This window comes from Arabidopsis lyrata (assembly GCF_000004255.2).
Source record: "Arabidopsis lyrata subsp. lyrata unplaced genomic scaffold ARALYscaffold_5, whole genome shotgun sequence".
Taxonomy (NCBI): Eukaryota; Viridiplantae; Streptophyta; class Magnoliopsida; order Brassicales; family Brassicaceae; genus Arabidopsis; species Arabidopsis lyrata.
In genome coordinates this window covers 13563890-13587943 of record NW_003302551.1, presented here as the reverse complement: position 1 = coordinate 13587943, position 24054 = coordinate 13563890, and the positions used below count along the sequence as shown (strand labels likewise).

The following is a 24054-nucleotide window of genomic DNA, read 5'->3' as shown; positions in this document are numbered from 1 at the left end:
TTTTGTCTTTTGGTCTCGGATTCATAATGGGGCCAAATAAATTCAAATTTGGGAATAAGGAGGGTCCAACATTTTTCGAAAGAAATAAGTGTTAGCTACGTGAACCACAAGGATTTGGTTCACCACCAAGCTCTTCTTCTCTATAGTCTCAACGTGTCGTCTTTGGCTAAAACAATTCTATAAGGGTCAAACCAAATCGAAACAAACAAACATCTGGTTTACATGTACAAACAAAATCGAAGAAGCTACTCATTATCCCTGCAAAATCTATGTATATTCCGACTTATCACAACCACAACTGGGCAATTAGAAAAAAAAGAAAGGAAGTGAACAATCATCAGATGGAGTTCAGTCATCATCAATGCTTCCCGCACAGAATGTTTCTGCAAAATAGAGAAGCCCGTCTACAATCGTTAATGCCTTTGAGACTTCACATAAACTTTGTATGAAGCTAAAGGTTGCATAACCAAATTCCAGTGATTGTAATTTTACATAATATCTTAGTTATATATATAAAGAGACTCTAAAGGGAAGCTTATTTCAACTTACGAGAGACATCCATTGTGCGGCTTCTGCTTCTTCTTCTTCTTCTCCTTTTGCTTCACCGCTGGTTTAATTACTACTTTGATAGCAGCATCAAATACGGCTTTCACATTCTGCAAAACCCATAAAACCAAAGAAAAACATATATATAGATAATATATAGTTTGCGAGTAAAGAGTAAACTAACACTAATGACTCCTATGTTTCCTAACACACACGTACAAGTGTACCTGTTGAGTTTTTGAGCTACATTCAATGTAATACGCCGCTCCGATATGCTTGCGGAGTTCCTCTCCCTGGCACACATGAATGATTATATCGGATAAAACCTAGAGGAAGAGAGAGTCTAGAAAATGTCACAACATTGCTTTTGGTTTCTACAGGTTGAAAAATCACACCTGTGATGTAGTTACGGGGGACAGTCCAGGCTGATCAGACAAATAATGTTTATCTTCACGAAGATCTATATAACAAAACATTGTAAGAAACATTGTAAGAAACATTACATATATATGTGTGATTCTGAAGCACTAGACAAGGAAATATGTTGGCGTCACTCTTATTGCTATCTTACCCATTTTGGTACCAACAAGCACAATGGGGACTCCTGGTGCAAAGTGTTGGAGTTCAGGGATCCACTGACCAAAATAAACACTTGACAAGCATCAGAAAATCACATTTCATTCTTTGTTTTCCCAGTAAGAGAAAGAGTGAATCAAAATTTCACAGACCTTTTTAAACACATTCTCATAGCTAGCTCGGCTGATCAATGAGAAAGCCAACACAAAAACATCTGCTCCTCTGTAACTTAAAGGCCTTAGTCTATTATAGTCTTCTTGCCCTGCAAACATATACAAAACTCTTAACACTCACCAATCTTCAACACTCACTATAAATTTCTCTATCTAAGAATCTCAAATCAAAAGCAAACTTTCTAGTTGTTAGAAATGGTGATGATGATTAGAACTAAAGAGTAGTGACTTGGTTATTCTGAGAAATTAAAGAGACGGATACAGAAATGTTACTTACCGGCAGTGTCCCAAAGCCCTAAGTTCACAGTGATGCCTTCAACGACAACATTAGCACTAAAGTTGTCAAAAACTGTTGGTATGTAGTCCTGAGACAATTCATCAATCAAATCTTGAACATCACGAGAACAACAAATGCGCAATAGAGTAAGAAACACTAAGAGAGGAAACACTGGTGAATCAAGAAAGCCACTAACTTTACAATGTAAGATTTTCAAAAAAATGAATCTTTTATACACAATCCCTAAAAAAAGGAGCTAACTTTGAAATTCTGGGTGAACGAGTTGTAATTTGACAGACCCAGAACGATATTCAACTAAAAGTAACAAAATTGGAGATGCCCGGAAGAACAATTTGATGAAAATCGGCGAAATTGTGATTTACTTGATCAGAATTTCAACTTACAGTAGGGAATTTGTTGCTAGTGTAGCAGATGAGCATACAAGTTTTTCCAACGGCACCATCTCCAACAGTCACACATTTGATGAATTTTGAAGCATTCGTAGCCATTCTAACTCAGAAAAAGCAAATCACTTTCAACGAAGAAACGCACAAAAACCAGAGAGAGTGACAAAGAGAGAGAAGTAATTGAGAGATAAATGAAGACTATCAAGTGATTAGCATGAGCAAGTGTAATAAACTTATGTTTAAAAAAACTCAACTCTCTCTTTTTCTATTTTCTTTCAATATTTTCAAAGTTTCAATTTTGTCTCTCTCGTTTTTTGGTTTGAAGACTGAAGAGAGGGAAAGAATAGGGGCTCACATGATCTATCCATCCAATCCACATGGCTTTTCTTAACCTTTTTCTATCATTTTTTGGCTTTTATAAAAAAATAACATGTGTCATTTTGCATCAACTAAATAAAAAATTTAACATAGTTAAATGAAAAAAATAAAAAATTCTCAGTTGTATTAAATCCTCCATCAATAGTATTTTTAATTGATTTCTTCTAATAAAATAAAATAAAAGTAAAAAATCTTGCTAATGTATCAACTATTATTTTTATTAAACGGCCAAAAAGGAAAAAAAACTACTATTTTTATTACACGCTTCTTATTTATCAATAGTCATTATTCGATAATAAAAAAATTTACAGTTTAATCTTTGCTACCTAACCTCTTCTTAATTTAGTATTTTACCTTGAAACTATTCTTACTATTATGTTTTGTGGTTCATATACGATCATATGATCTTTTTTTATTTTTATTTTTGTATCTTTTGGTAAGTTGGTAACATTGACAATGACATGCAAGTTTTTTTAAGTAATAGACTTTTGAGACATTAGACATACCAAATAATCCAAGACACAAAAATTCTTTCAGATATATGTAAAAACAAGGAGAGATCTAAAAATGTTGGCTTAAATGACTCTTCAATTTTTTTGCTTTCTTTTTTTTCTTCTTATATGAAAACTCTTGAAGCAAATGAATAGTTAGTTTTACATATGTTTTTCAAATTATGTCACTTCAGTAGTATCTAATCATGAGCCTATTATGATATGCGTGGTTGAAGTAATAGATCACGAGTGAGTACATAAAACAAAGAATTGTTTGTTTATAATGAAGTTAGGCAAGTTTTAAACTATATAAGTAACATAATTACATACAATTGTAACAATATATCATATATTGTTGTTGTATGTATTTATAATAGTACAAAAAATTTAAAATCTTAGGTATATATAAAATTAGATTTATATATGTAAAATGTATAATTGATATTTCGAGTCAAAAATGAATCTAAGCATAAAAATTATAACTACATAAATTAGCAACAAAGAAAAATATAATTTAGTTTTAACAATTTTTAAAACAACAATCCACGCGTAGCGTGGATATTCACCTAGTGTATTAAAAATACTAAAAAGCAAAGGTAATCGCATGTTAAGAGCGTAATTTCTTTTCTTTTTTTCTTATTCTTTTTCTTGGCCCTTTGTTTTATTTAGCAATTATTTTAAAAATATTTGTTAGTATATTTTGTCATCTTTTCTTTTTAAGATTCTGTCATTACCAATCATTTTCTTTTTTAAGATTTTGTCATCACCAATCTATATATACATTTTTGAAACACTTTTAACAAATAAATCCTGGGGTTGGGCAGTATTTACAAAGAATGCCATTGGCATTTATTATTATTTTTACAAAATTTAAATAAAAGATATTAACCAAACAATATCTTGCCTAATTTGTTTCTAAAAATCTCTACACAATCTTTCCATATATCTTCAAAAAAATTTATAGAAAATATTTATATTAACACTTTGCATAGCAATAAAAATACTAATTTATAATAATCAAAATATTCACATAAAAAAATCAAATACACATACAGGAAAAAGTATTATATCTACATCATTTAAATCGTTGCTTTATTTAAATAAAAAAACATAAAAACTTGAAATCATATACTTTATATGATAAATTTAAATTATATATTAGTAGTATAAATTTAAAATCGTTCAAAGAACGGTATACTACGGGTGAGATCCTAAAATTATTAGATTTTATAACAATAATAATTTATTTTCTTGGATTTTATAATACTAATAATTTAGCTAACGAGATAATATAGACGGATTTATATGGGATGACGGGTTTGGGTCAATATTAATAAATAACGGTATATCACGGATGAAATCCTAAACTTAACAATAAAAATACAATTATACGATCTTAAACACAAAACAAAAGAAACAATATTAACAAAACAAATCCAACTTAAATTTAAAATTTTTAGTTATAAAAAAACCAACCCACGGTATACTGCTGAGTAAAATATTCAAAATTTTAAAATCCACCATACATCGTTACTTAAAAAAAATGTATGTTTTCGTATCTATACTTCAAAAATTGATAGATAGATATCTACATTTAAAAATACAAATTAATATGATATATCTTCAGTTAATTTTTTTAAAAATAACATTACATTTTTTAAAAAAATATAGCGTCGCGGTATACCGCGGGTTAAATTCTAGTTAATAGTATAGATTATATCAATAAATACATGTTTCGGAAGAATAGCTACCAAACATATTGATCAATTTTAGTAAAGTATAAATTTGTTATCTTAAAACAAATGCATTAAAGCTAAATTGGGTTTTCATATATGATTTGTGGGTTCGATGAAAGTAGTTACAAAATAAAGGGCTGTCAACAAAATATAATTGACCCAAAAGGCCCGTGTCTTTGGCCCTCTTCATAAACTAAAATTTAGTCCAATTGGTTAGGATATTAGTCCAAGAAACCCTAGTCGTTTACCTTCGCCGGAGAGAAAGCGATCCTAGAGATACTAGAGAATAGAGATCTTAGCAAAACGCCAAGAAAAGAGAAGATTAATGAATGGATTTAAAATAATGAAGAGTCTTGGAATGAACCACGGCGTGTTGACAGACCTGCGCCTCGTAGGTCTTGCTACCTCCGTCGTCTCCGTCACTGACATCCAGCAGTAGCTAGCTGGTAATTAATGCCACAGACGAACTGCATGTTGCCGGAAACAACCGTCTGAAACTTGAGTGACGAATTGCTCTGTTTGTTGAACTCGGAGACGGCAAACTTGGCGATGACATCAATGCAAGGGTCCTTAATGTCTTTGATGGGAGACCAACCACCATCTATACCTCCCGCCAGCTCCTTCATCATCATCTCTTTGACCCTTATCTTCTCATCTATTACCGTATCCATGTCTTTTTGTGTGTGTTTGTTTAGCCTTCTCATTGTCAACCTATTTATATATTAATCTAGGTTTGTCACGCGTTGGCACAGATCCAAAAAAATCGGACAGTTACAACAAAACGAAAGAAAGGAAATTAATTAACTATCTTGGAGATTTTTGGAAGAGAGTGAGGAAAGAAAAACTGAGATAAAGAAAACTTCTCAGAATGGAAGCATTTCGATGAGGTGGAATCAGAGATAAGGCAAATGATAAGAGAAATGGGACAACCATCAAATTGAGATAATAAGCTAGTACATAGTACTCTACCTGATGATTTGTTAATAGACAAGACAGGTTTGTTATTTGTTAATGATATATAGATAGCGGATTTTAATGGAATACTCTTCATGAAGATGACATGAAAATAAGCTAAAATCCGAAATTGTAATATCTTTCAATTCAAAAACAGGTGCGATCATTCCTAATCATCTTAAGTGCATGATATAGACTATGTTTCTTGGTTAACCTTAGGTTGTACATGAACTCTGTCCGTGTAACCTAATTATTGTTAATTTAATTTATGGTCAAATTTTAAGTTGATCACACACATTTCAATGCAGTTATTCACTGAATTAGTTGATCCACTCTTTATATGTGCTACTTGTAACATTGTAATAGTTGCCCATATAATGTGTGATGAACTTAATAATTAACCAACCGGAAAGCAAGAAGATATATCTTCTCTTGCCTATTTAGATCTCCACCTCCACTTTCTTACGCTTTCAACTTCCATTAAAAGCAATCAAAGAAAAAAAAATGAAGCAAGCATTGTTCGGGTACTTGTTAATATCAAAGGTTAGGGAACTTGTTTGGGTACCAAGCAAGCATCGCAATTCCGCAGCACCCTCTTGGATCAGCAATCCCTCTCTCGATCCTAATATATCCACCCTCTCCCAATTGGGGACCATATGAATTCTTCACTATCCAATACTTTATTCACATTTGGGTCCGTCATGTACCCGACCAAAGCCATCACGTGGTTCAAATCCGTTCCACAGTTTTCTGTCATCACTTTGGATACATTTTGCAGGGAGTGATGACGGAAAACTGTGGAAAGGTGGATTTATTAGGATCGAGGGAGGGATTGCTGATCCAAGAGGGCGCTGCGGAATTGCGATGCTTGCTTGGTACCCGAACAAGTTCCCCAACCGTTGAGCTCTTGATCGACAAGTTATTTAAAATTATATTAATAAACAAAATTAATGCCAAATAGGCAATGTTATGAATCTTATGAATAACCAAGTGAGTAGTTTTATCTTTTATGGCGTTGTATAACCCGTAAAATGATTTGACACTCTCCCAACGGTATTTTGAAAATAAGCAAAATAAAAATAGTAAAATGTATGCACACATTATAAAATAAAATAAAAAGAGAAAAAGAAAAAGAAAAAAAAAGACATTAATAAAGCTATAAGTGAAAATTTTCACTAAGCAAAAGCAAAATTTAAACGAGAAAAACATTATCCAAAAGGCCCAAAACGGATTCGGTGCTCTTTCTGACGTGAACGTTAGAAGCAAGCCCAGTGGACTGCTTGTATCCCAATGTTATTTTTCCAACACTCTGGAATCTGACCCGTTTAGCAGAACCGGCTCGTCGTCACACGGTCTCTGGTGACGAACAGGCCACGCGTGACTGCATTTTTTTTTTTTACTTGGCTCTCTTTTAATTTAATTTTGGCATTGGTAAAGCTGCTGCTGGAGAAGATGAGTGCGGTAGAACCAGACATGGAAGATCTGTTCCAGGAGAAGAAGCGTGTCAGGAATCCTCTCGTTCCTCTCGGTTTGTCCTGATTCCTTCATTTTCCTCTTTCTATTGATCTCATTTCACGAAATCTATTTTGGGCTTTCAGATCTCATTCTCTATAACATTTGTGGTTCTTTTTTTTTTTTTTTTTTTGTTACAACTTTGTGTCGGTATGTATGACTTTGTCTTTAGAGAATCTCAATTCTCCTTGTGAATAACTCTATAGAGAATATCTTTTTCTCAGATTGTAGAAAGTAGAAACTCTATTCATTATAAATGTAGGTGATTGTTTGTGGAGCTGAAAACACATTTGAGAATTAGTAAGAACAAATTCGTTTATGATATCAGTTTCTCGAATTATCTATCGTCCTGATTCTGATCTTTAGAGGTTGTCCTTTGGCAAATTGTGTGAACAACTTGTAACTTGGACCTCAGCTAGCAAATCCATAAACATTGACAGAGACAACATTGTTTCATAGTGTCAATCAGTCACAAAATTCATGGCTTCCACTGTAAAGAGATTTTGAAATTAACGAGGAATATTAAAAGTTTTAACTTTGTTGCTGTTTTCTGAGTAAGCTCCAGTATTGTCTTGGACTCTTGCTTGGTTACTACTATTAAGACGTTCAAAATTATTAACTCCTTGTGAATAACTCTATTGCAGGTGCACTTATGACTGCCGGAGTGCTTACGGCTGGGCTGATTAGTTTCAGAAGAGGCAATTCTCAGTTGGGTCAGGTTTTGATGAGAGCTAGAGTGGTCGTCCAGGGTGCTACTGTCGCTTTAATGGTCGGAACCGCTTATTACTACGGTGATAATCCGTGGAAGAAATGAGCTGCAGCTACTTGTTCACATAATTGAGATGACACTCGGGAAATCAGCGGGCAAAGGTGTGTGGTTGCTCTCGCTCCGAGTGTAGAAATCCGTGGTCTTGCTAGGATTTATAATTTGTAAGGGCGTATAATATTACATGATTTGAATAATTTAAAGAACTGAAAAATGTCTTTTGTATCTTGATCAATTGATTATATTGATTCGAAGAAATTCTAGACTATATCATCTTTACTCTTACCTGTCAAAATCTCATATTCTTTCATCCGACAATCTATGAGTTATTTATTTGTTTACAGTTATGATTGAGTTTTGACTTCTTGAAAGATCGTTTGTGAAACATGGGACGATGAATCATTACAAAGTATTCACATAGACTCTATTTTCCGAATATATAATGGCAAATGAGTGGAAGGGAAGAGATTATGTATTAGAAGGCAAGCTATATGATTTAACAACATCTAAGTGGAAGACAATGGTGGGCCTAATAGAACTTTGTTTTCCATAAGTGTAGTTTTCCTAATCATAATCTTGTTTTTTTCCAGCTTATTGCGGTTCTTGACCTTTCTAAATGTGAAATCCTAATCACATTTTATGGTCTTTTTAGCCAATAATGATTATGGTTTAGCTAATAATCATGTCACCAACACATAAAGATGGGACCAATGAGAAGCTTTTGGAATGATACACTTTTAAAGCGTGTCTGGATTTGTGAAATCTCATGACTCTATATTTTACAGTGACTGATCTCTGAGCTTAACTCAAACTGCTTTTTTTCTCCTCAAACACCAAAATGTTTAGGTTACTTTTGTCTGAAATCCATGAAACAGAAGCTCTTTCACCTAAATCTTCATCTGCAGCAACTATTACTCTTATGAACCAGAAAGATCCATCTTCAAGCTCTATAGTCTCTGTTTTATGTTTAGTTATCTCTGTTCTTGCTCTTATCATCGTCTTCCTAGGTGTCCTCTACTTAATCTTCAAATTTCTCCGCAAGTCCTCGACTTTATTTCCCATTCCCCATTTCAATCCCAACCCAGATCTCTCTTCTTCCTCCTCTCCTCAGCTCCAGCACCTCTTCTTCCTCCATGACTCTGGTCTAGACCAGACCTCCATTGATGCACTTCCCGTGTTCCTCTATGGTAACGTAACCATGAGTCTGAAAGAGTCTTTCGATTGCGCTGTATGTCTCAATGAGTTCTCTGACACAGACAAGCTCAGGCTACTCCCAGTCTGTAGCCACGCATTCCATCTTCACTGTATCGACACATGGCTTCTCTCCAACTCTACTTGCCCTCTCTGCAGACGATCACTCTCAACCTCAAACGTCTGCTATAACCATGCTGAGGCTCTTGTCGTCCCCTTGTCCGGGCATCAGCAGGTCGACGAAGGCAAATCCTCCCTTGCTAAAAGAGTCTTTTCTGTTCGTCTTGGGAGATTCAAAAGCACGAACGAAAGTCAAAGTCAACGACACGATGTCAAAGATGAAATTGGTGTAGGAATGCCAAGAAGGTGTTACTCGATGGGCACGCAACAGTATCTCGAATGCGATCAAGATTTTGTGGTGGCTCTGTCTTCGTCTCCTCGTGAGGGAAATACCGGTAATAACTGCTCCATTCACGAGGGTGATTCGGTAAAACAAGACTCTGGTGGTTTGGGTAGGCACTAATGTATTGTAGTAGGAAAGAGAGTATGTCTATGTCAAAGATCTGGTTTTGGTCGGAGAAGAAGAAGAGAGTACTGTAGTTCGGTTTATTAAACAAAAATAGGTGGGTTTTTTTTGTTGCATCTTAGTCTTCCTTGTTACTACAGACATGAAATCGTTAAGGAATAGTTTTTGTGATTAGATAATGCGAAAAGAAATAATATACACGGATTAATTCCTATTTAGAGTTGTTTATTTAGTTATATTGTCCAATGATATGAAGACTTTGGTAGCTCTATTTTGTACATTCGAACTGTGAGCATTGTAGTGAAGTGTTTGTGTCTCAGGGTTTGTAAAATGGAATATAGATATTAAACTTAGAAGAGTAGGGAGGTCATTCCCATACAATCAAAGAACAATATGGGTTGAACAGAAAACCAGAGCAGAGTAATGAAGACAACAAGAGGCGAGAGAGATATTATTGATGCTAGTACTACAACAACAGAGGTGGGATAAGTGGAGTCTTGTCTTGGAGTGGGGGAAGCCAGAAAGGGGCCCGTATCTACGAGGCTTAGATCCTTTGGGGATGTTAAAAGTGCGGAAGGTATGGGTGGTAGATGGTAAGCGGCGACTCCAGGGTCTATGAAGTAGACAGAGTTTGGGGTGAGGCCAGGGAAGGAGCTAGCATTGAGACAGAATGGCTCAGCCTTTGAAATGAAAATGCAGAGATCCCCGATATCCTCGGTGTAGCAAGCCTTGTTCCCCTCCTCGAGGCTGAAGACCATGAGACGGTAAGGAGTCTGGTTGACGGAGACCACTTCATCTGAGTCGTTCAATGCACCCTTGCTCTGGCTGTATCTACAAACAAACAAGATATTATTTAAGATGCGAATTAGTAGCACAAGAGAATAGAATAAGATTCCATGTATATATACATCTTAATGATGAAAGATTGGCCCGTGGATGACTCCACTAGGTGTTCGCTGGTCCTGAAGCAGGAGTCCAATAGCTCCCACTCGGACTGTGGCAACTGTGGGATGTTGCAAAAGTGGAGCTTGTGAAACTTAGGGGTGTGGTCACGGTTGATGAGATCCCATGCGCTGGTATAATGGGCTCCAAGAGTGGGCATATAGAAGCAATGATCCCTCTTGGAAAACATGAGGCGGGAGTCGTAAAAGCTGGAGTTTGGGACCATGATGTTGGTCCACTCCGAGTCAGAAGCTGAGCTGGGGTCCCCAGAATTTAACGGCCACTACACAGTCGTCCTGCTCGGGAGAAGAGGACATGGACACACTAGTGACGATGGTTGTTCATTGGAAAGCTTGTTCGAGAGACGGCTGAGAAGTAGAGGAGACATTGCAGATGTATATCCAAAGAAACCTAATTCCGATCCCTCAATTTGTACACTCAGATGCCCTTGCCCACCAAGTTTCCTTTGATGCCATATATATATATGTGTGCCATTTTGCCCACAAGGTTACGCAACTAACGGTTACTTACCATAATCTTTTTTTTTTTTGATGAATTACTTACCATAATCTTTTGTACAACAATTAAACTTAACAAAGAAACCTCGTTACTTTTTCTCAACAACATTATACAATATTCGGTCCTTAGAAAACAGAAATATAATCAAATCAAAATATTAGACCGTTGTGATATATTTTACATGACACGTTGAAAGAGGAGTAACTTTCAACGATAAATAATAAATCAAACCAAACTTGACGTAAATAAATAAACAACGCCAGAGACTTTTCAAACTCTCCCCAAGAGATATCATCATTTCACGGCGTCAACGCTTTTGACGGCAGGAGTTGTACCTGAAGCAACGGGGACAGAAGCGTAGCGCATCGAGAAGCTTCTGGCTCCACCAAATCCAGCTTCGTCGTCGTCGTCTTTGTCTTCATCTTCGAAACTCAAAGTGTAACTCGCAGGATCGTATCGGAATTTGTCGCTATCGTCCCAGTCTCGGCCGCGGCGAGGATCGCGGTTGAATCGACGAATGAAAGTCTTCCACCGTGGCCCAGCCACGATCTCCGACCATTCTCGGATCTTTAGAAACGCTCGGACCCACCACCGTGTCTCCTCGTGGTTGCTGTGAATTCGATGCCACCAGGAGGATTTAGCGGTACTGTTGGAACAGCAAGACGATTCACCACCAAGAAGCGGATTCGCTTGTCCAACTTCCATTACAAAAGCTTGAAACAGAGTTTAAGGGTTTCGAATTTTGATGTAATAGAAGCCAATACGAAACTGTCTTTTTAGCTGTAATCAAACCATTGGCTGCATTTTTATATTTTAAACAATCATAGACTAAGTCATACATATGTCGAAAAAATTGTATTGCCCATCCCTACACTTAATTATATATACTTAGACCACATCTTTTTCATTAATTTCTAAAATTATGTTTTAACACATATTACAACTTTTGACCATCTATTAAGCAACGTAATTAGTCAAGAAATTGAATTACGATCATCATCTTCTGTTTTCGTTTAATTCTCTTTGTTTTTTTTGCCTCTATTGTTTCTTTGTATGGGTCTTTTAATCTTTTATTGGTTGATGGTTTTGATAATTATTAGACGATAAATACAAAATCAACTAAACTAATGTTTAATATTTCTCATTAATTAACTTTTGATTTTTCATAGAGACACAGTCTTTCTCTCTCTCCTATGTCCTATCCTTAATTGTCTCCAACATCGTCTCATTCTTCCACTCCCACAAATCTCTCCCTTCCATAACTTGAAACACACGCAAACCCAAATGAGCAACCTCCACCTCTACACCTCCGCACGCTTCCGCAATTTCCCGACGGCATTCTCTCTCCGTCACCACCACAACGACCCCAACAACCAACGCCGCCGATCCATCTTCTCCGAGCTCCGTGACAAAACCCTCGACCCTGGCGGTGACCTAATCACGAGATGGAACCACATTTTCCTCATCACCTGCCTCCTCGCTCTCTTCCTCGATCCTCTCTACTTCTATCTTCCCATTGTCCAAGCAGGAACCGCATGCATGTCCATCGACGTCCGTTTCGGCATTTTCGTCACATTCTTCCGAAACCTAGCCGATCTCTCCTTCCTCATCCACATTCTCCTCAAATTCAAAACCGCTTTTGTCTCCAAATCCTCTAGAGTCTTTGGTCGTGGAGAGCTTGTCATGGACCGCCGTGAAATCGCTATCCGTTATCTCAAATCTGAGTTTGTAATCGACCTAGCCGCCACCCTTCCTCTTCCTCAGGTTCAATTCAATTTATTTTTATTTTTCTAGGGCTCGCATCGGTAATATATGAAACATTTCGAAACCATTCTGCAATTTAACCGGTTACAAATCAAAGTCAAGAAGTATTGATATTATGTTCTGTTCTTTAAATTGAAATCTCTCTGTTTTTCTCAGATAATGATTTGGTTTGTGATACCAAATGCTGGAGAATTCAGATACGCAGCTCACCAGAACCACACACTTTCCTTGATCGTCCTTATACAATATGTGCCTCGCTTCCTCGTCATGCTTCCTCTCAACCGTCGAATCATTAAAGCCACCGGAGTCGCAGCCAAAACAGCCTGGTCCGGTGCAGCCTACAATCTCGTCCTCTACTTACTTGTGAGCCACGTAAGTAACCATTTCTCTTTCTCTACATGACTAAAATGTCTCTGTTTCACAACTTGGTTTTCACAACTTGGTTTCCCTTTTAGGTTCTTGGATCGGTTTGGTACGTTTTATCGATCCAGAGACAACACGAATGCTGGAGAAGAGAGTGTATTAAAGAGATGAATGCAACGCATTCACCATCTTGTAGTCTCTTGTTTCTAGACTGTGGATCGTTGCAGGATCCAGGTAGACAAGCTTGGATGCGGATCACTCGGGTTCTGTCAAACTGTGATGCACGCAATGACGATGACCAACATTTTCAGTTTGGTATGTTCGGTGATGCGTTCACTAATGATGTCACTTCCTCTCCTTTCTTTGATAAATACTTCTACTGTCTTTGGTGGGGTCTCCGTAACCTCAGGTTGGTTGATAATTCATCAGTCTTGAATCAAATAAAACCGCTGTTTTTCGCGACTTGTTAACTGATTCTTTTTTCTTGATTTGGTTTTGTGTAGTTCCTATGGACAGAGTCTTGCAGCAAGTACACTGAGTAGTGAGACTATATTCAGTTGTTTCATTTGTGTCGCGGGTCTCGTTTTCTTCTCCCATCTCATTGGAAATGTTCAGGTAAAATTCTTATAATATTTCGCTCCCTCCATTGTTTTTAATTAGGTCTAAGTGATTTCTCAAATTCTTGAAGAACTATCTGCAATCGACGACTGCTAGGCTAGACGAATGGAGAGTCAGAAGAAGAGACACAGAGGAATGGATGCGACATAGGCAATTGCCAGAAGAGTTACAAGAGCGTGTAAGGCGATTCGTCCAATACAAATGGCTAACGACTCGTGGAGTCGACGAAGAAGCCATTCTACGGGCTCTACCGTTGGATCTTCGCCGCCAGATCCAACGACATCTCTGTCTTGCCCTCGTTCGCCGTGTAAGCCACACCAGAATAACACCACATTTTGATTACTTTCAACTCAAGTAACAAATCCTAATTTTACGTTCTTTTAATTTTTCAGGTGCCATTCTTTGCGCAGATGGATGACCAGCTCTTGGATGCGATATGTGAGCGCCTAGTTCCGTCCTTGAACACAAAAGACACCTATGTTATACGCGAAGGCGATCCTGTGAACGAGATGCTTTTCATCATTAGAGGTCAGATGGAGAGTTCAACTACAGATGGTGGACGGTCAGGGTTCTTTAACTCCATCACGCTTAGACCAGGAGATTTCTGCGGTGAAGAGCTTTTAACCTGGGCTTTAGTGCCAAACATTAATCATAATCTCCCATTGTCCACGAGAACTGTGAGGACTCTCTCCGAAGTAGAGGCTTTCGCTCTCCGAGCAGAGGACTTGAAGTTCGTAGCTAACCAATTCAGACGTCTTCACAGCAAGAAACTCCAACATGCTTTCAGGTAATACTCGGATGGTCTCAAAAGCAGTAAAGTTTTCTTGCTTCACACGCTATAAGGTTTCTTGATCTTTATGTTTTGGCTCTGATCAGATACTATTCGCATCAATGGAGAGCATGGGGAACTTGTTTTATACAAGCTGCATGGAGACGATACATGAAGAGGAAGTTGGCAATGGAGTTAGCTAGACAAGAGGAAGAAGACGATTACTATTATGACGATGATGGAGACTATCAATACGAAGAGAACATGCCTGAAAGTAGTAACCACGGAGACGAAAACAGCAACAATAATCAGAATTTGAGTGCGACAATATTAGCGTCTAAGTTCGCAGCTAATACGAAGAGAGGTGTTTTAGGGAACCAAAGAGGGTCTACAAGAATTGATCCTGATGATCCAACTTTGAAAATGCCTAAAATGTTTAAACCAGAGGATCCAGGGTTCTTCTGATTTCTTGTTCTTGTTGTGACAAACGCATTTAGGATTTCAGACACTAACTTGATTTGCTGTAACCAATAGTCAGGTATACAAAGAAACATTATTACAGATTTAAGTAATTGTGTCGGTCGATAGATAATATGTCGATTTCTATCCAACGCATTCTTGGCTCCTACAGCATTTATTGGTGTTGACTTCTCACGTGATGGTTTTAGCTCACAACTAAAGTGGGCTATGAAACTCATAAAACACCTTGTTTTGAATACTAAGTACTGTCTAAACACATTTTAGGTGAATTAAAAAAAAAAAAAAATTATAAAGTGAAAGGGTAATGACCATATTTTTTGGTCAAAAATAATGAGAATGACACTTATATATAAAAGAAAATAAAAGGATATAGTCAATGACTCATTCCAATATTTGATTGGACGAAAACGATTTTTGATTACACACTACTTCAACTTGTATTTTTCTTCTTCTATATGATTTTGGGCAAACCAAAAAATATGTAATCCCTCTCAGTTTATTGCTCGATATTTTTAATATATAAAATGATTAAATCTCGTAATCGTATTAAAAACCATAGATTTGTTTTCATATATGCAATAATTTAATTTTTAAAAGAAGAATATGTGATTTTAATTGATAATGTGTCATATATATACATGGAATGAAATCTGAAAAGAAAATTTTAAAAAGGACATAGAATAAAATCACATTTTTTCCTCAACTTTAGTCGTTTTTACAAACTTTAATCATTCTCTTGATTAGTAACCTTTTGAGCAATAGAATAATGCCACTGTAATGGTACCAATTAAATCTTCTTATTAATAGCAGATGATTTTTTTCTTTATTTGAGGAAAGCTTTGAAGGGACAACAACATCACAATCCTTAAAGTAACCTATATTTACAAGAAAAGATGAAAAACATACCAAATAGATGACACAACTACCGCTTAGAAAACGACTTTACACCATAACTAGACAACTTTTGTATTTATGTAGATATTTTTTTTATTTTTATTATAATTTTCCACATTGCCACAAAAAATGATATCCGCAACTAATTAATTTTTATTTGAAGTTGGATCTAATATGAAAGAAAGAAAAAAAACCATATTGAATCATATATAGATGATACACATACCAAAAAATCAGAGATCACGGCAAGACAACTTTTTGTCTTATGTTTTTATTTGTCAACGTTTTTCGTTGTCTTACTATTTTATTATTATTTTTCCTCGAATCTCATTTGTCTAATAAGGACCATATTTATTTTTTTCTTATGTACAATAAAATTCACTTCTTTTGCCTTTGATATTAGAAAACGGACAAACTAGTCTAGTCAAATAGAGCCATTCAAAGTACGGCATCACAAACAAGAGAGTATAAGTTAAGCGACATGTGTTAGAGATTTCCGGAGATCTCAACCGTTGGATTCTTTCTCCTTCAAATCATATTATAAGTCCCATCACAGAGAGAGAGAAGAAGAGGAGGAGATTCCGAAGAAAAGATAAGAACTTTGACGTTTTAAGCTTGAGTGTCTTCTTGTTGCATCCATGGCGGCTCGTAGAGTGTCTTCTCTTTTATCTCGATCTTTATCAGCTTCCTCTCCCTTACTGTTTCGTTCTCAAGGTATCTTACCCAAACAAACCAATCACTGTTCGATCTCTCTGTTGAATCTTCCACAGTATCTCCATGTTTCTACTTTGTCACTAAACTTATGCTGACTTCTACAAATTAATGCTATTTTGCAATGAAATAGACTGGAAATTAGATTCTTTGATTTGTGGGTCTATGTTGAATCTAGGTTATGATGTGTAATGATGATAATTTTCAGGGAGAAATTGTTACAATGGAGGGATCTTAAGGAGATTTGGAACCTCTTCTGCTGCTGAGGAAATCATTAACCCTTCTGTTCAAGTTTCTCACACACAGCTTCTCATAAATGGGAACTTCGTTGACTCTGCTTCTGGTGATTAAAGTTTTCATTTTTATTTGTCCCTCATGTAGAGGAGTTGGTAGAAAAGAAGCAAATTTTGAGTGTTGAGTTCCATGAGCTTTAATAGTTGATATTTGGATTTTGGGGATTTAGGTAAGACGTTTCCGACTCTTGATCCGCGAACAGGCGAAGTCATTGCGCATGTAGCTGAAGGCGATGCTGAAGATATCAATCGAGCGGTGAAAGCTGCAAGGAAGGCCTTTGATGAAGGACCTTGGCCTAAAATGAGTGCTTATGTATGTATATAATTACTCTTCTTGAGTCTTAAATTTATGAACTTTGATGTGATATGGATGGTCTCATCTGGTTATGATTTGGGTTTCAGGAAAGGTCAAGAGTAATGCTGAGGTTTGCAGATTTGGTTGAGAAACACAGCGAGGAGCTCGCGTCTCTAGAGACATGGGACAATGGCAAGCCTTACCAACAATCCAAGACCGTAGAGATTCCAATGTTTGCAAGATTGTTCCGTTACTATGCCGGTATCATATAACGAATTTAAATCTTGACAATTCTGGTGAAATTTTCTTGCTTTTGGTGTTGATTTCTGTGAATGAACATTCTTGGTTTTGCTTTGATGTGTAGGATGGGCGGATAAGATTCATGGACTAACAGTTCCAGCTGATGGAAACTATCATGTTCAGACATTGCATGAACCGATAGGTGTTGCTGGACAGATCATTCCGTGGAATTTCCCGCTTTTGATGTTTGCTTGGAAAGTTGGTCCTGCTCTTGCTTGTGGTAACACCATTGTCCTTAAAACCGCTGAGCAAACACCTCTCACGGCTTTCTATGCCGGCAAACTTTTGCTTGAAGTAAGATACATGCGATTAATTATTTTATCGCCTTCTCTAGGTAAAGAAAAACTTTTATGAGTAACAATGTTTCTTGTGAAATTTATGATAGGCGGGTCTTCCTCCTGGTGTTCTGAATATAGTTTCTGGATTCGGTGCAACAGCAGGTGCTGCCCTCGCGAGTCACATGGATGTGGACAAGGTAGAGATAGTTATTTACTTGCTCTTAACTTCTTTAAGTAACTAAATCATCTTACACTGTTCTTTTTGCTTCAGCTTGCTTTTACAGGATCGACTGATACAGGCAAAGTTATACTTGGATTGGCTGCTAACAGCAACCTTAAGCCGGTAACTCTGGAACTTGGAGGGAAATCACCGTTCATCGTATTCGAAGATGCTGATATCGATAAAGCTGTAGAGCTTGCACACTTTGCCCTCTTCTTCAACCAGGTTTTGTCAATAGTAGAATATATACCTTGAGCTAAGCTGACTCATTTTCTTAGCTAGTTCTTGAGATAATGTTGAGTAATGTTTTTGTAGGGGCAATGTTGCTGCGCGGGGTCTCGGACATTTGTTCATGAGAAAGTGTATGATGAGTTTGTTGAGAAATCAAAGGCACGCGCATTGAAACGTGTGGTTGGTGATCCTTTCAGGAAAGGCATTGAACAGGGTCCTCAGGTAACACATACGCATTCTTTGCATTATAAAGCGTTTAGCTTTTCTACTTTGTTGATTGGTTTTGTGATTTCCGTTTTTCTTAAAAACTTTGTATAGATTGATTCGAAGCAATTTGAGAAAGTGATGAAGTACATAAGGTCAGGTGTCGAAAGCAATGCTACTCTTGAATGTGGTGGTGATCAGATTGGAGACAAAGGTTACTTCATCCAACCTACTGTCTTCTCTAATGTTAAGGTAAAAAGAAAGCTCTTCTAAGCCGTCTTTAATGTTCTTCTGTTATCGATTCTCCATGGCATTAATCTCGAACGCTTGATCAAATACAGGATGACATGCTTATCGCTCAAGACGAGATTTTCGGTCCAGTCCAATCAATCTTGAAATTCAGGTAAAGGGAGCTTACCAATAAATGTGCAATTAGACTTACCACGTTACTCATGATGGGAGATGTAATTAGTAGAATAGTAGGTAAACCGAACTGAGAAAATCGATCCAACTTGGTTAAAATGGCTTTAGTTATTAGATATTCTACACTTCTTTTTGAAGAATAATGATATATTCAATTAAAAGCTGAAACCATAGTAGCTTTGGTTTAACCCTGGCTCCTAGCTTTCTCTATTTGAAAAACTGAAACTGAAAATGTGATGATGTTTGTTGATATTGGGTTCAGTGATGTGGATGAGGTGATAAAGAGGGCGAACGAGACGAGGTACGGGCTAGCCGCAGGGGTTTTCACAAAGAGTTTGGACACCGCAAACAGGGTTTCGAGGGCTTTGAAAGCTGGTACCGTTTGGGTTAACTGCTTCGACGTCTTTGACGCAGCCATTCCTTTCGGTGGTTACAAGATGAGTGGCAATGGGAGAGAGAAAGGCATATACAGCCTCAGTAATTACTTGCAGATCAAGGCAGTCGTCACTGCTCTTAATAAGCCTGCCTGGATCTGATCTCTGGAGTTTGGTTTATTCATAAATGCTCAAACAAAAGAAAAAGACTCTATAAAAAGTTACCATAGTAATAATAATTAAGATCATAGTAATAATTAAGATCATGGTTTGTAACTTGAGTAACGGATTGTGTATTCAGGTTGTCATTGTTTTTTTTTTTTCCGTATCACATAGCTGTTATTACACCGAGATAGGCCTGGGCATAATATCCGAACCGAACTTGACCTGAAAAACTCGACCTGAACCCGAACCGAAGTTTTAAAATACCCGAACAGATTCTAAATTTCATAACCCGAAAACCCGAACCGAACCTGAACCCGAACAAGTACCCGAACATATCCGAAATCTAAATACATAGATATAATATATTAGTAATATTTATACTTGTAATAACCTAAGTGTCTAAATTATTCGGATATTAAGATATTTTTGGTTATTTTAACTACTTTTGGTTAGATTCAGGTATAAAATACTTAAAATTTATAGATTTTTTGAGTATTTTCTATACTTTGCATAGAATCGGATACCAATTTTTTAATATTTGGATACTTCAGGTAAATCCGAATCCGAAGTTTTAAAATATTTGAACGGGTCTTAATTTTCTAAACCCGAAAAATTCGAACCTGAAAAACCGGACCCGAACCTGACCCGAAAATCCAAACGCCCAAGCCTACACCGAGACGTGTTAATTTTGGTTTCGCAACTGAAAATTGCAACGAAATATAGAAAACATATATCTATGAAAGTAAAGAGTAATATATATATATATATATATATATATATATATATATATATATCTTAAAATTTTTAAACTGAACAATTAATTAAAACTTTTTAAATATCAATAAAATATATTTAAATTTAGTTGTTAATTATCTAAACTTGGTTTAAAACAGCCATTAGATTCAATGTACAGTACTAATACTAAAAAAAATTCCAAGTATTAACAAAATTATCTTTAAACAGTATCTTTCTAGAGTTAAATATCAACACAAAATATTATTCCAAGTATGATAAAAATTACTCTTTTTAAAAGGTTCATTTTTTCATATTTGGCATAGAATCTCAGATAAATATATACTTCCTTTTGCAAATATTTATACTAATTTTGAATATTTATTTATTATATTTCTTAATAAATTTCGATAAAGTTTTCCTATTTTAATAACATTTGTAATATTTGTAAATAGGGACATATATTTACATGAACCTACTACGATTAGTATAAAACAAATTAAAATGACATCAAAATGACCAAATCGTGATTTTAACTTCTTCCTCAGCCAGAAGTTTTCCGTTTCTTTTCTTCATCGCAATTTTGCAGGCAGCTACTTTAGCCTCCAAATCCCTCCTTTTTCTCTCCTTTCTCACTCACAATCAGCTCACGATTTCGAGAATCGATTCAACCATTTTGATCTTCAATCTTTCTTAGGGTTTCTCCTTCTTCTCTCTCTCGGATTTTAGCTCTTCTCGACTATTACTCACCTCTCTCATGGCGATGAGAGGTGTCGATTTCAAGTGGTGAGCTCTCTCTCTTCAATCGTCTTTCACTTGGGTCGATCTAAAGGAGACGGATTTCGAATTTGGATTATCGATTCCCATTTTCGAGTTTTCTGATTTTGTAAAATTGTGCAGGTACGATGGGTTCTTCTTGTCGATGCTTGCGACTAGTGTGTATCCTTATCTATCTCTATGCTACTTGGACTCTGTCAAAATTGTTATTTTTTTTTCTGTTATAACTTTTTTGTTCTTGCTTGGATCGAGCTGATAATTCTCAGTCTCGGAGATGATTCTTCCACTTTTCGATATAAGATATTTGAAGATCGAGATACAGTTAGGTATTGCTGGGTTAATCAGAAGAAAAAGTTTATTTCTTTTGCTCTCTTGAAGATCCGATATTATTAGTTTTGGTTCTTGTGGGATAGGTGAACTTAGTCGAAATCTTGTACTGGATTTTGTTTTATTAGGGTTTAAGGTGTTCTAGATTTCCTCTCCATTTCGTTTCCTTAATGGTTTTTTTTAGAATCATTGTAGCTGTCAACTGGAACAGATATCGAGCGTGCGAATACCCGTTGCATATATGGATTGTGGTAGGTTCTTCAGTTCAATATTTGTGTTGCTCTTGCTTATTATCAGCTTCAGTTTCTCTTGTGTTCGTTTTCTTGGAATCTTTAAAATTTTGTTGTGTTGCTCACGGTTTGTTTGTCTCTATGACTTCAGGTCGATTACACCACCGTGTTTTTATTCCGCGTCTTCATGTTTGTTGACAATGGTCTTGCTGCTGGACTTGGCTTGTAAGTTCCATCTAAATCTCCCTAGTCCTAGAGTCACAGTGAATTTGGAGGTTTTTACTTTTTGGAATCTTCCCCGGTTTCCCAGAGTTGTTATCTGAAGGATAAAGTTTTGCGTAATATTTTCTTTGCTATCCGTATTCTTTAGATAGGCATGTAATTCATTGAGAAGGATTAGATTATATGCTAATTGGGAAGCATAGAATTTCTTTGTAGCTCCAGTCGAATAGGCTCTTCGAGTTGCAAGCTTGATCTTAGAAGTAGCTAGTTGCAACGTTTCTCTATCTCTCTAGGTAGCAAAGTTTTATGAATATCTGGTTATTTATGTCACATTGATTTCTGGTATGAACATCTGTTAGGGATTTTGGAAGTCAACAGCGGAACGCCATGTTTTGTGGGAGAGTGGTTGTCCTGTCTGTCCTATCTCTGTTGCTCTATCCTTTTCTGTGGGCTTGGACTGTAATTGGTACACAATGGTTTACAAGGGCGAAAACTTGTGTAAGTGGTTTTTTACGATCATGGCATATGATTATTCTTGATGGAAATCTGTTGCTGAGTTAGTATGTATTCTCTTGCGATAGTTACCTGAAGAAGGCCAGAAATGGGGTTTTCTCATTTGGTTGATGTTCAGCTACTGTGGCCTCCTCTGCATTGCTTTCATCTGTGTCGGAAAGGTAGATTTATATCAAGCTGTTTTTTGATGGTTTGAAGAGGGCACCCCACTTAACGGAGTTTACTTGATAGTGGTTGACACGAAGACAGGTACACTTATTACGTGCTCAGCAGGGAATTCCGATTTCAGAGTTCGGGGTAAGTTCCAGGATCCGCTTATTCAACTTCAAGTCAAGGAGATATTTTTTGGAGTTTGTCATTATGATTTTTGTTTCTCTGACACCTCTGAGTAAATTTTCAATGTCTGTTTCTTGTGCCCAGATTTTAGTTGACATGATTAGGGTACCTGACTGGGCATTCGAAGCCGCTGGCCAAGAGATGAGAGGCATAAGTCAAGATGCTGCTACATATCATCCTGGACTTTACTTGACTCCAGCCCAGGCAAGTCTGGTCATTTATTCTCAGCACGCTATGCATTGAGTAACTTTTCTTAAATAAATATGCATCGAAGCTACTCTACCCGTGGTTTCAATCTCTCTCATCCAGGGAAGCAAATACTCATCAATTGTGTTTTCAGTATATGATGGAAATATTCTGTAGAGAGGCGGAAATCTTCTTTAACAATGATGTCGAAGAAGATATCATTGGCAGGATGTGATTTTGTCCAAATTTATATTTATCATATCTCTGTCTCATGATTCCAAAACATCTAATGTTTGATGCTTAATGCTTTGATAAACAGACGGAAGCTGTCGAGGCACTCATTCAAGAACTTCCTAAGTTCAGGTTAAAAGCTGTGCCAGATGACTGTGGTGAATGCTTAATCTGCTTAGAGGAGTTCCATATTGGCCATGAGGTACTAAACATCACTAGCTTTGTTTCGATGTTGTGCTTGCGTGCTTTTCTCGTCTCAATGCTTTCCTTAGATGAGCGGAATATGTCTGAATTTTACAGGTTAGAGGTTTACCTTGCGCCCATAATTTCCATGTGGAGTGCATAGACCAGTGGCTGCGTTTAAATGTGAAATGTCCCCGTTGCCGGTGCTCGGTTTTCCCAGACCTCGATCTCAGTGCATTATCCAACCTCCAGAGCTCAGGAACAGAACAACCTTCACAAGTAAACACAGAAACAACAGAAGCTCGGTACATAAGAAGCCAACCTCAGAGCGAGAGCTACTTCTTGAGAGTTCAATCCTTAATTCACCCAGTCCACACAGACACCGCTCTGGAGACTGCAGAGAACGGTGGAGTTCCTCCTGTCTTGACCGATCTATCTCCATCTCGGAGATGAGAGAAAGAAATGACCCTATGGAAATTTTACTCAATACTAACTCTCGACTGATTTGCCTGCCTACCCACCCTCTCTCATAAAAAGTTGAACATTCTTAAAATGTAAATAAATTGGGGTTTAAAGAAGAGAAAAACCAATCCTGTGTTTACATTTGGTAAGAATGGAGAATTGTTGATCATGTCCAAACTCTTTAATATTCAGGAAATTTTTACTTTAGTTCTGGTTTCCAGGAAAAAAAAAAAAAAAAAAAACAATAGAAACAATTTTTCTATCTTATATACCCAAACCATACGAATAAAATTCACTGATGTCATCAACATATTTTACCTTCGAATTTATTTTGGAATTAGTTTATAATTTGCATTCGTTACTCTAAATATCACTTTTGGCCTAATCTTTCTTTTTGTTTTTAATAAACTATAAGAAGTTCCTATCTTTTGTTTTTGTCTAAAAATCTTTACCAGTTGAGCTATTGACACTTGGTTCCT

At 36.6% G+C, this 24054-nt stretch overlaps 6 protein-coding genes across 6 annotated transcripts; 4 read left to right on the top strand and 2 right to left on the bottom strand.

The window, feature by feature from the left end:
- Positions 1 to 113: 113 nt before the first annotated feature.
- LOC9311944 (rac-like GTP-binding protein ARAC8) lies at positions 114 to 2372 on the bottom strand. Its single transcript, XM_021024719.1, has 8 exons — positions 1977 to 2372; positions 1573 to 1660; positions 1275 to 1384; positions 1118 to 1181; positions 942 to 1006; positions 774 to 839; positions 550 to 656; positions 114 to 383 (listed from the first exon to the last, which is right to left on the bottom strand). The coding sequence occupies exons 1-8, from the start codon at positions 2079 to 2081 to the stop codon at positions 359 to 361; spliced, it is 630 nt and encodes a 209-aa protein (XP_020880378.1). The 5' UTR covers positions 2082 to 2372; the 3' UTR covers positions 114 to 358.
- Positions 2373 to 6779: 4407 nt separating this feature from the next.
- On the top strand, positions 6780 to 9804 carry LOC9311943 (RING-H2 finger protein ATL48). Its single transcript, XM_021024726.1, has 3 exons — positions 6780 to 7066; positions 7695 to 7860; positions 8663 to 9804. The coding sequence occupies exons 1-3, from the start codon at positions 6991 to 6993 to the stop codon at positions 9528 to 9530; spliced, it is 1110 nt and encodes a 369-aa protein (XP_020880385.1). The 5' UTR covers positions 6780 to 6990; the 3' UTR covers positions 9531 to 9804.
- A 1261-nt stretch (positions 9805 to 11065) lies between these two features.
- Positions 11066 to 11887, bottom strand: LOC9313660. Its single transcript, XM_021024720.1, has one exon. The coding sequence runs from the start codon at positions 11697 to 11699 to the stop codon at positions 11289 to 11291; it is 411 nt and encodes a 136-aa protein (XP_020880379.1). The 5' UTR covers positions 11700 to 11887; the 3' UTR covers positions 11066 to 11288.
- A 231-nt stretch (positions 11888 to 12118) lies between these two features.
- On the top strand, positions 12119 to 15076 carry LOC9313659 (probable cyclic nucleotide-gated ion channel 16). The gene is made up of 7 exons (XM_002877545.2): positions 12119 to 12758; positions 12915 to 13130; positions 13214 to 13530; positions 13625 to 13736; positions 13810 to 14046; positions 14132 to 14526; positions 14616 to 15076. The coding sequence occupies exons 1-7, from the start codon at positions 12279 to 12281 to the stop codon at positions 14971 to 14973; spliced, it is 2115 nt and encodes a 704-aa protein (XP_002877591.1). The 5' UTR covers positions 12119 to 12278; the 3' UTR covers positions 14974 to 15076.
- A 1267-nt stretch (positions 15077 to 16343) lies between these two features.
- LOC9313658 (aldehyde dehydrogenase family 2 member B4, mitochondrial) lies at positions 16344 to 19542 on the top strand. The gene is made up of 11 exons (XM_021025313.1): positions 16344 to 16596; positions 16802 to 16936; positions 17057 to 17199; positions 17289 to 17442; positions 17546 to 17775; positions 17867 to 17956; positions 18031 to 18204; positions 18295 to 18432; positions 18529 to 18666; positions 18756 to 18817; positions 19100 to 19542. The coding sequence occupies exons 1-11, from the start codon at positions 16521 to 16523 to the stop codon at positions 19371 to 19373; spliced, it is 1614 nt and encodes a 537-aa protein (XP_020880972.1). The 5' UTR covers positions 16344 to 16520; the 3' UTR covers positions 19374 to 19542.
- A 1072-nt stretch (positions 19543 to 20614) lies between these two features.
- LOC9311942 (E3 ubiquitin-protein ligase SIS3) lies at positions 20615 to 23782 on the top strand. Its single transcript, XM_021026052.1, has 10 exons — positions 20615 to 20894; positions 21009 to 21047; positions 21397 to 21463; positions 21594 to 21667; positions 22024 to 22162; positions 22246 to 22338; positions 22409 to 22474; positions 22598 to 22717; positions 23019 to 23132; positions 23231 to 23782. The coding sequence occupies exons 1-10, from the start codon at positions 20866 to 20868 to the stop codon at positions 23564 to 23566; spliced, it is 1077 nt and encodes a 358-aa protein (XP_020881711.1). The 5' UTR covers positions 20615 to 20865; the 3' UTR covers positions 23567 to 23782.
- The last annotated feature ends 272 nt before the right edge of the window (positions 23783 to 24054 follow it).

Coding starts and splice junctions, on each gene's coding strand:
- LOC9311944 (XM_021024719.1), bottom strand. CDS start 2,081: ATGGCTACGAATGCTTCAAAATTCATCAAATGTGTGACTGTTGGAGAT. Junction 1,007..1,117: donor GCTTGTTGGTACCAAAATGG/GTAAGATAGCAA, acceptor TTTGTTATATAG/ATCTTCGTGAAGATAAACAT. Junction 657..773: donor GTAGCTCAAAAACTCAACAG/GTACACTTGTAC, acceptor TGGGTTTTGCAG/AATGTGAAAGCCGTATTTGA.
- LOC9311943 (XM_021024726.1), top strand. CDS start 6,991: ATGAGTGCGGTAGAACCAGACATGGAAGATCTGTTCCAGGAGAAGAAG. Junction 7,067..7,694: donor GAATCCTCTCGTTCCTCTCG/GTTTGTCCTGAT, acceptor ACTCTATTGCAG/GTGCACTTATGACTGCCGGA. Junction 7,861..8,662: donor GGTGATAATCCGTGGAAGAA/ATGAGCTGCAGC, acceptor CAAAATGTTTAG/GTTACTTTTGTCTGAAATCC.
- LOC9313660 (XM_021024720.1), bottom strand. CDS start 11,699: ATGGAAGTTGGACAAGCGAATCCGCTTCTTGGTGGTGAATCGTCTTGC.
- LOC9313659 (XM_002877545.2), top strand. CDS start 12,279: ATGAGCAACCTCCACCTCTACACCTCCGCACGCTTCCGCAATTTCCCG. Junction 13,531..13,624: donor TGGGGTCTCCGTAACCTCAG/GTTGGTTGATAA, acceptor GGTTTTGTGTAG/TTCCTATGGACAGAGTCTTG. Junction 14,527..14,615: donor AAACTCCAACATGCTTTCAG/GTAATACTCGGA, acceptor GGCTCTGATCAG/ATACTATTCGCATCAATGGA.
- LOC9313658 (XM_021025313.1), top strand. CDS start 16,521: ATGGCGGCTCGTAGAGTGTCTTCTCTTTTATCTCGATCTTTATCAGCT. Junction 17,776..17,866: donor CCGGCAAACTTTTGCTTGAA/GTAAGATACATG, acceptor AATTTATGATAG/GCGGGTCTTCCTCCTGGTGT. Junction 18,205..18,294: donor TTGCCCTCTTCTTCAACCAG/GTTTTGTCAATA, acceptor ATGTTTTTGTAG/GGGCAATGTTGCTGCGCGGG.
- LOC9311942 (XM_021026052.1), top strand. CDS start 20,866: ATGGCGATGAGAGGTGTCGATTTCAAGTG. Junction 21,048..21,396: donor TCGATGCTTGCGACTAGTGT/GTATCCTTATCT, acceptor GGTTTTTTTTAG/AATCATTGTAGCTGTCAACT. Junction 21,668..22,023: donor CTTGCTGCTGGACTTGGCTT/GTAAGTTCCATC, acceptor AACATCTGTTAG/GGATTTTGGAAGTCAACAGC.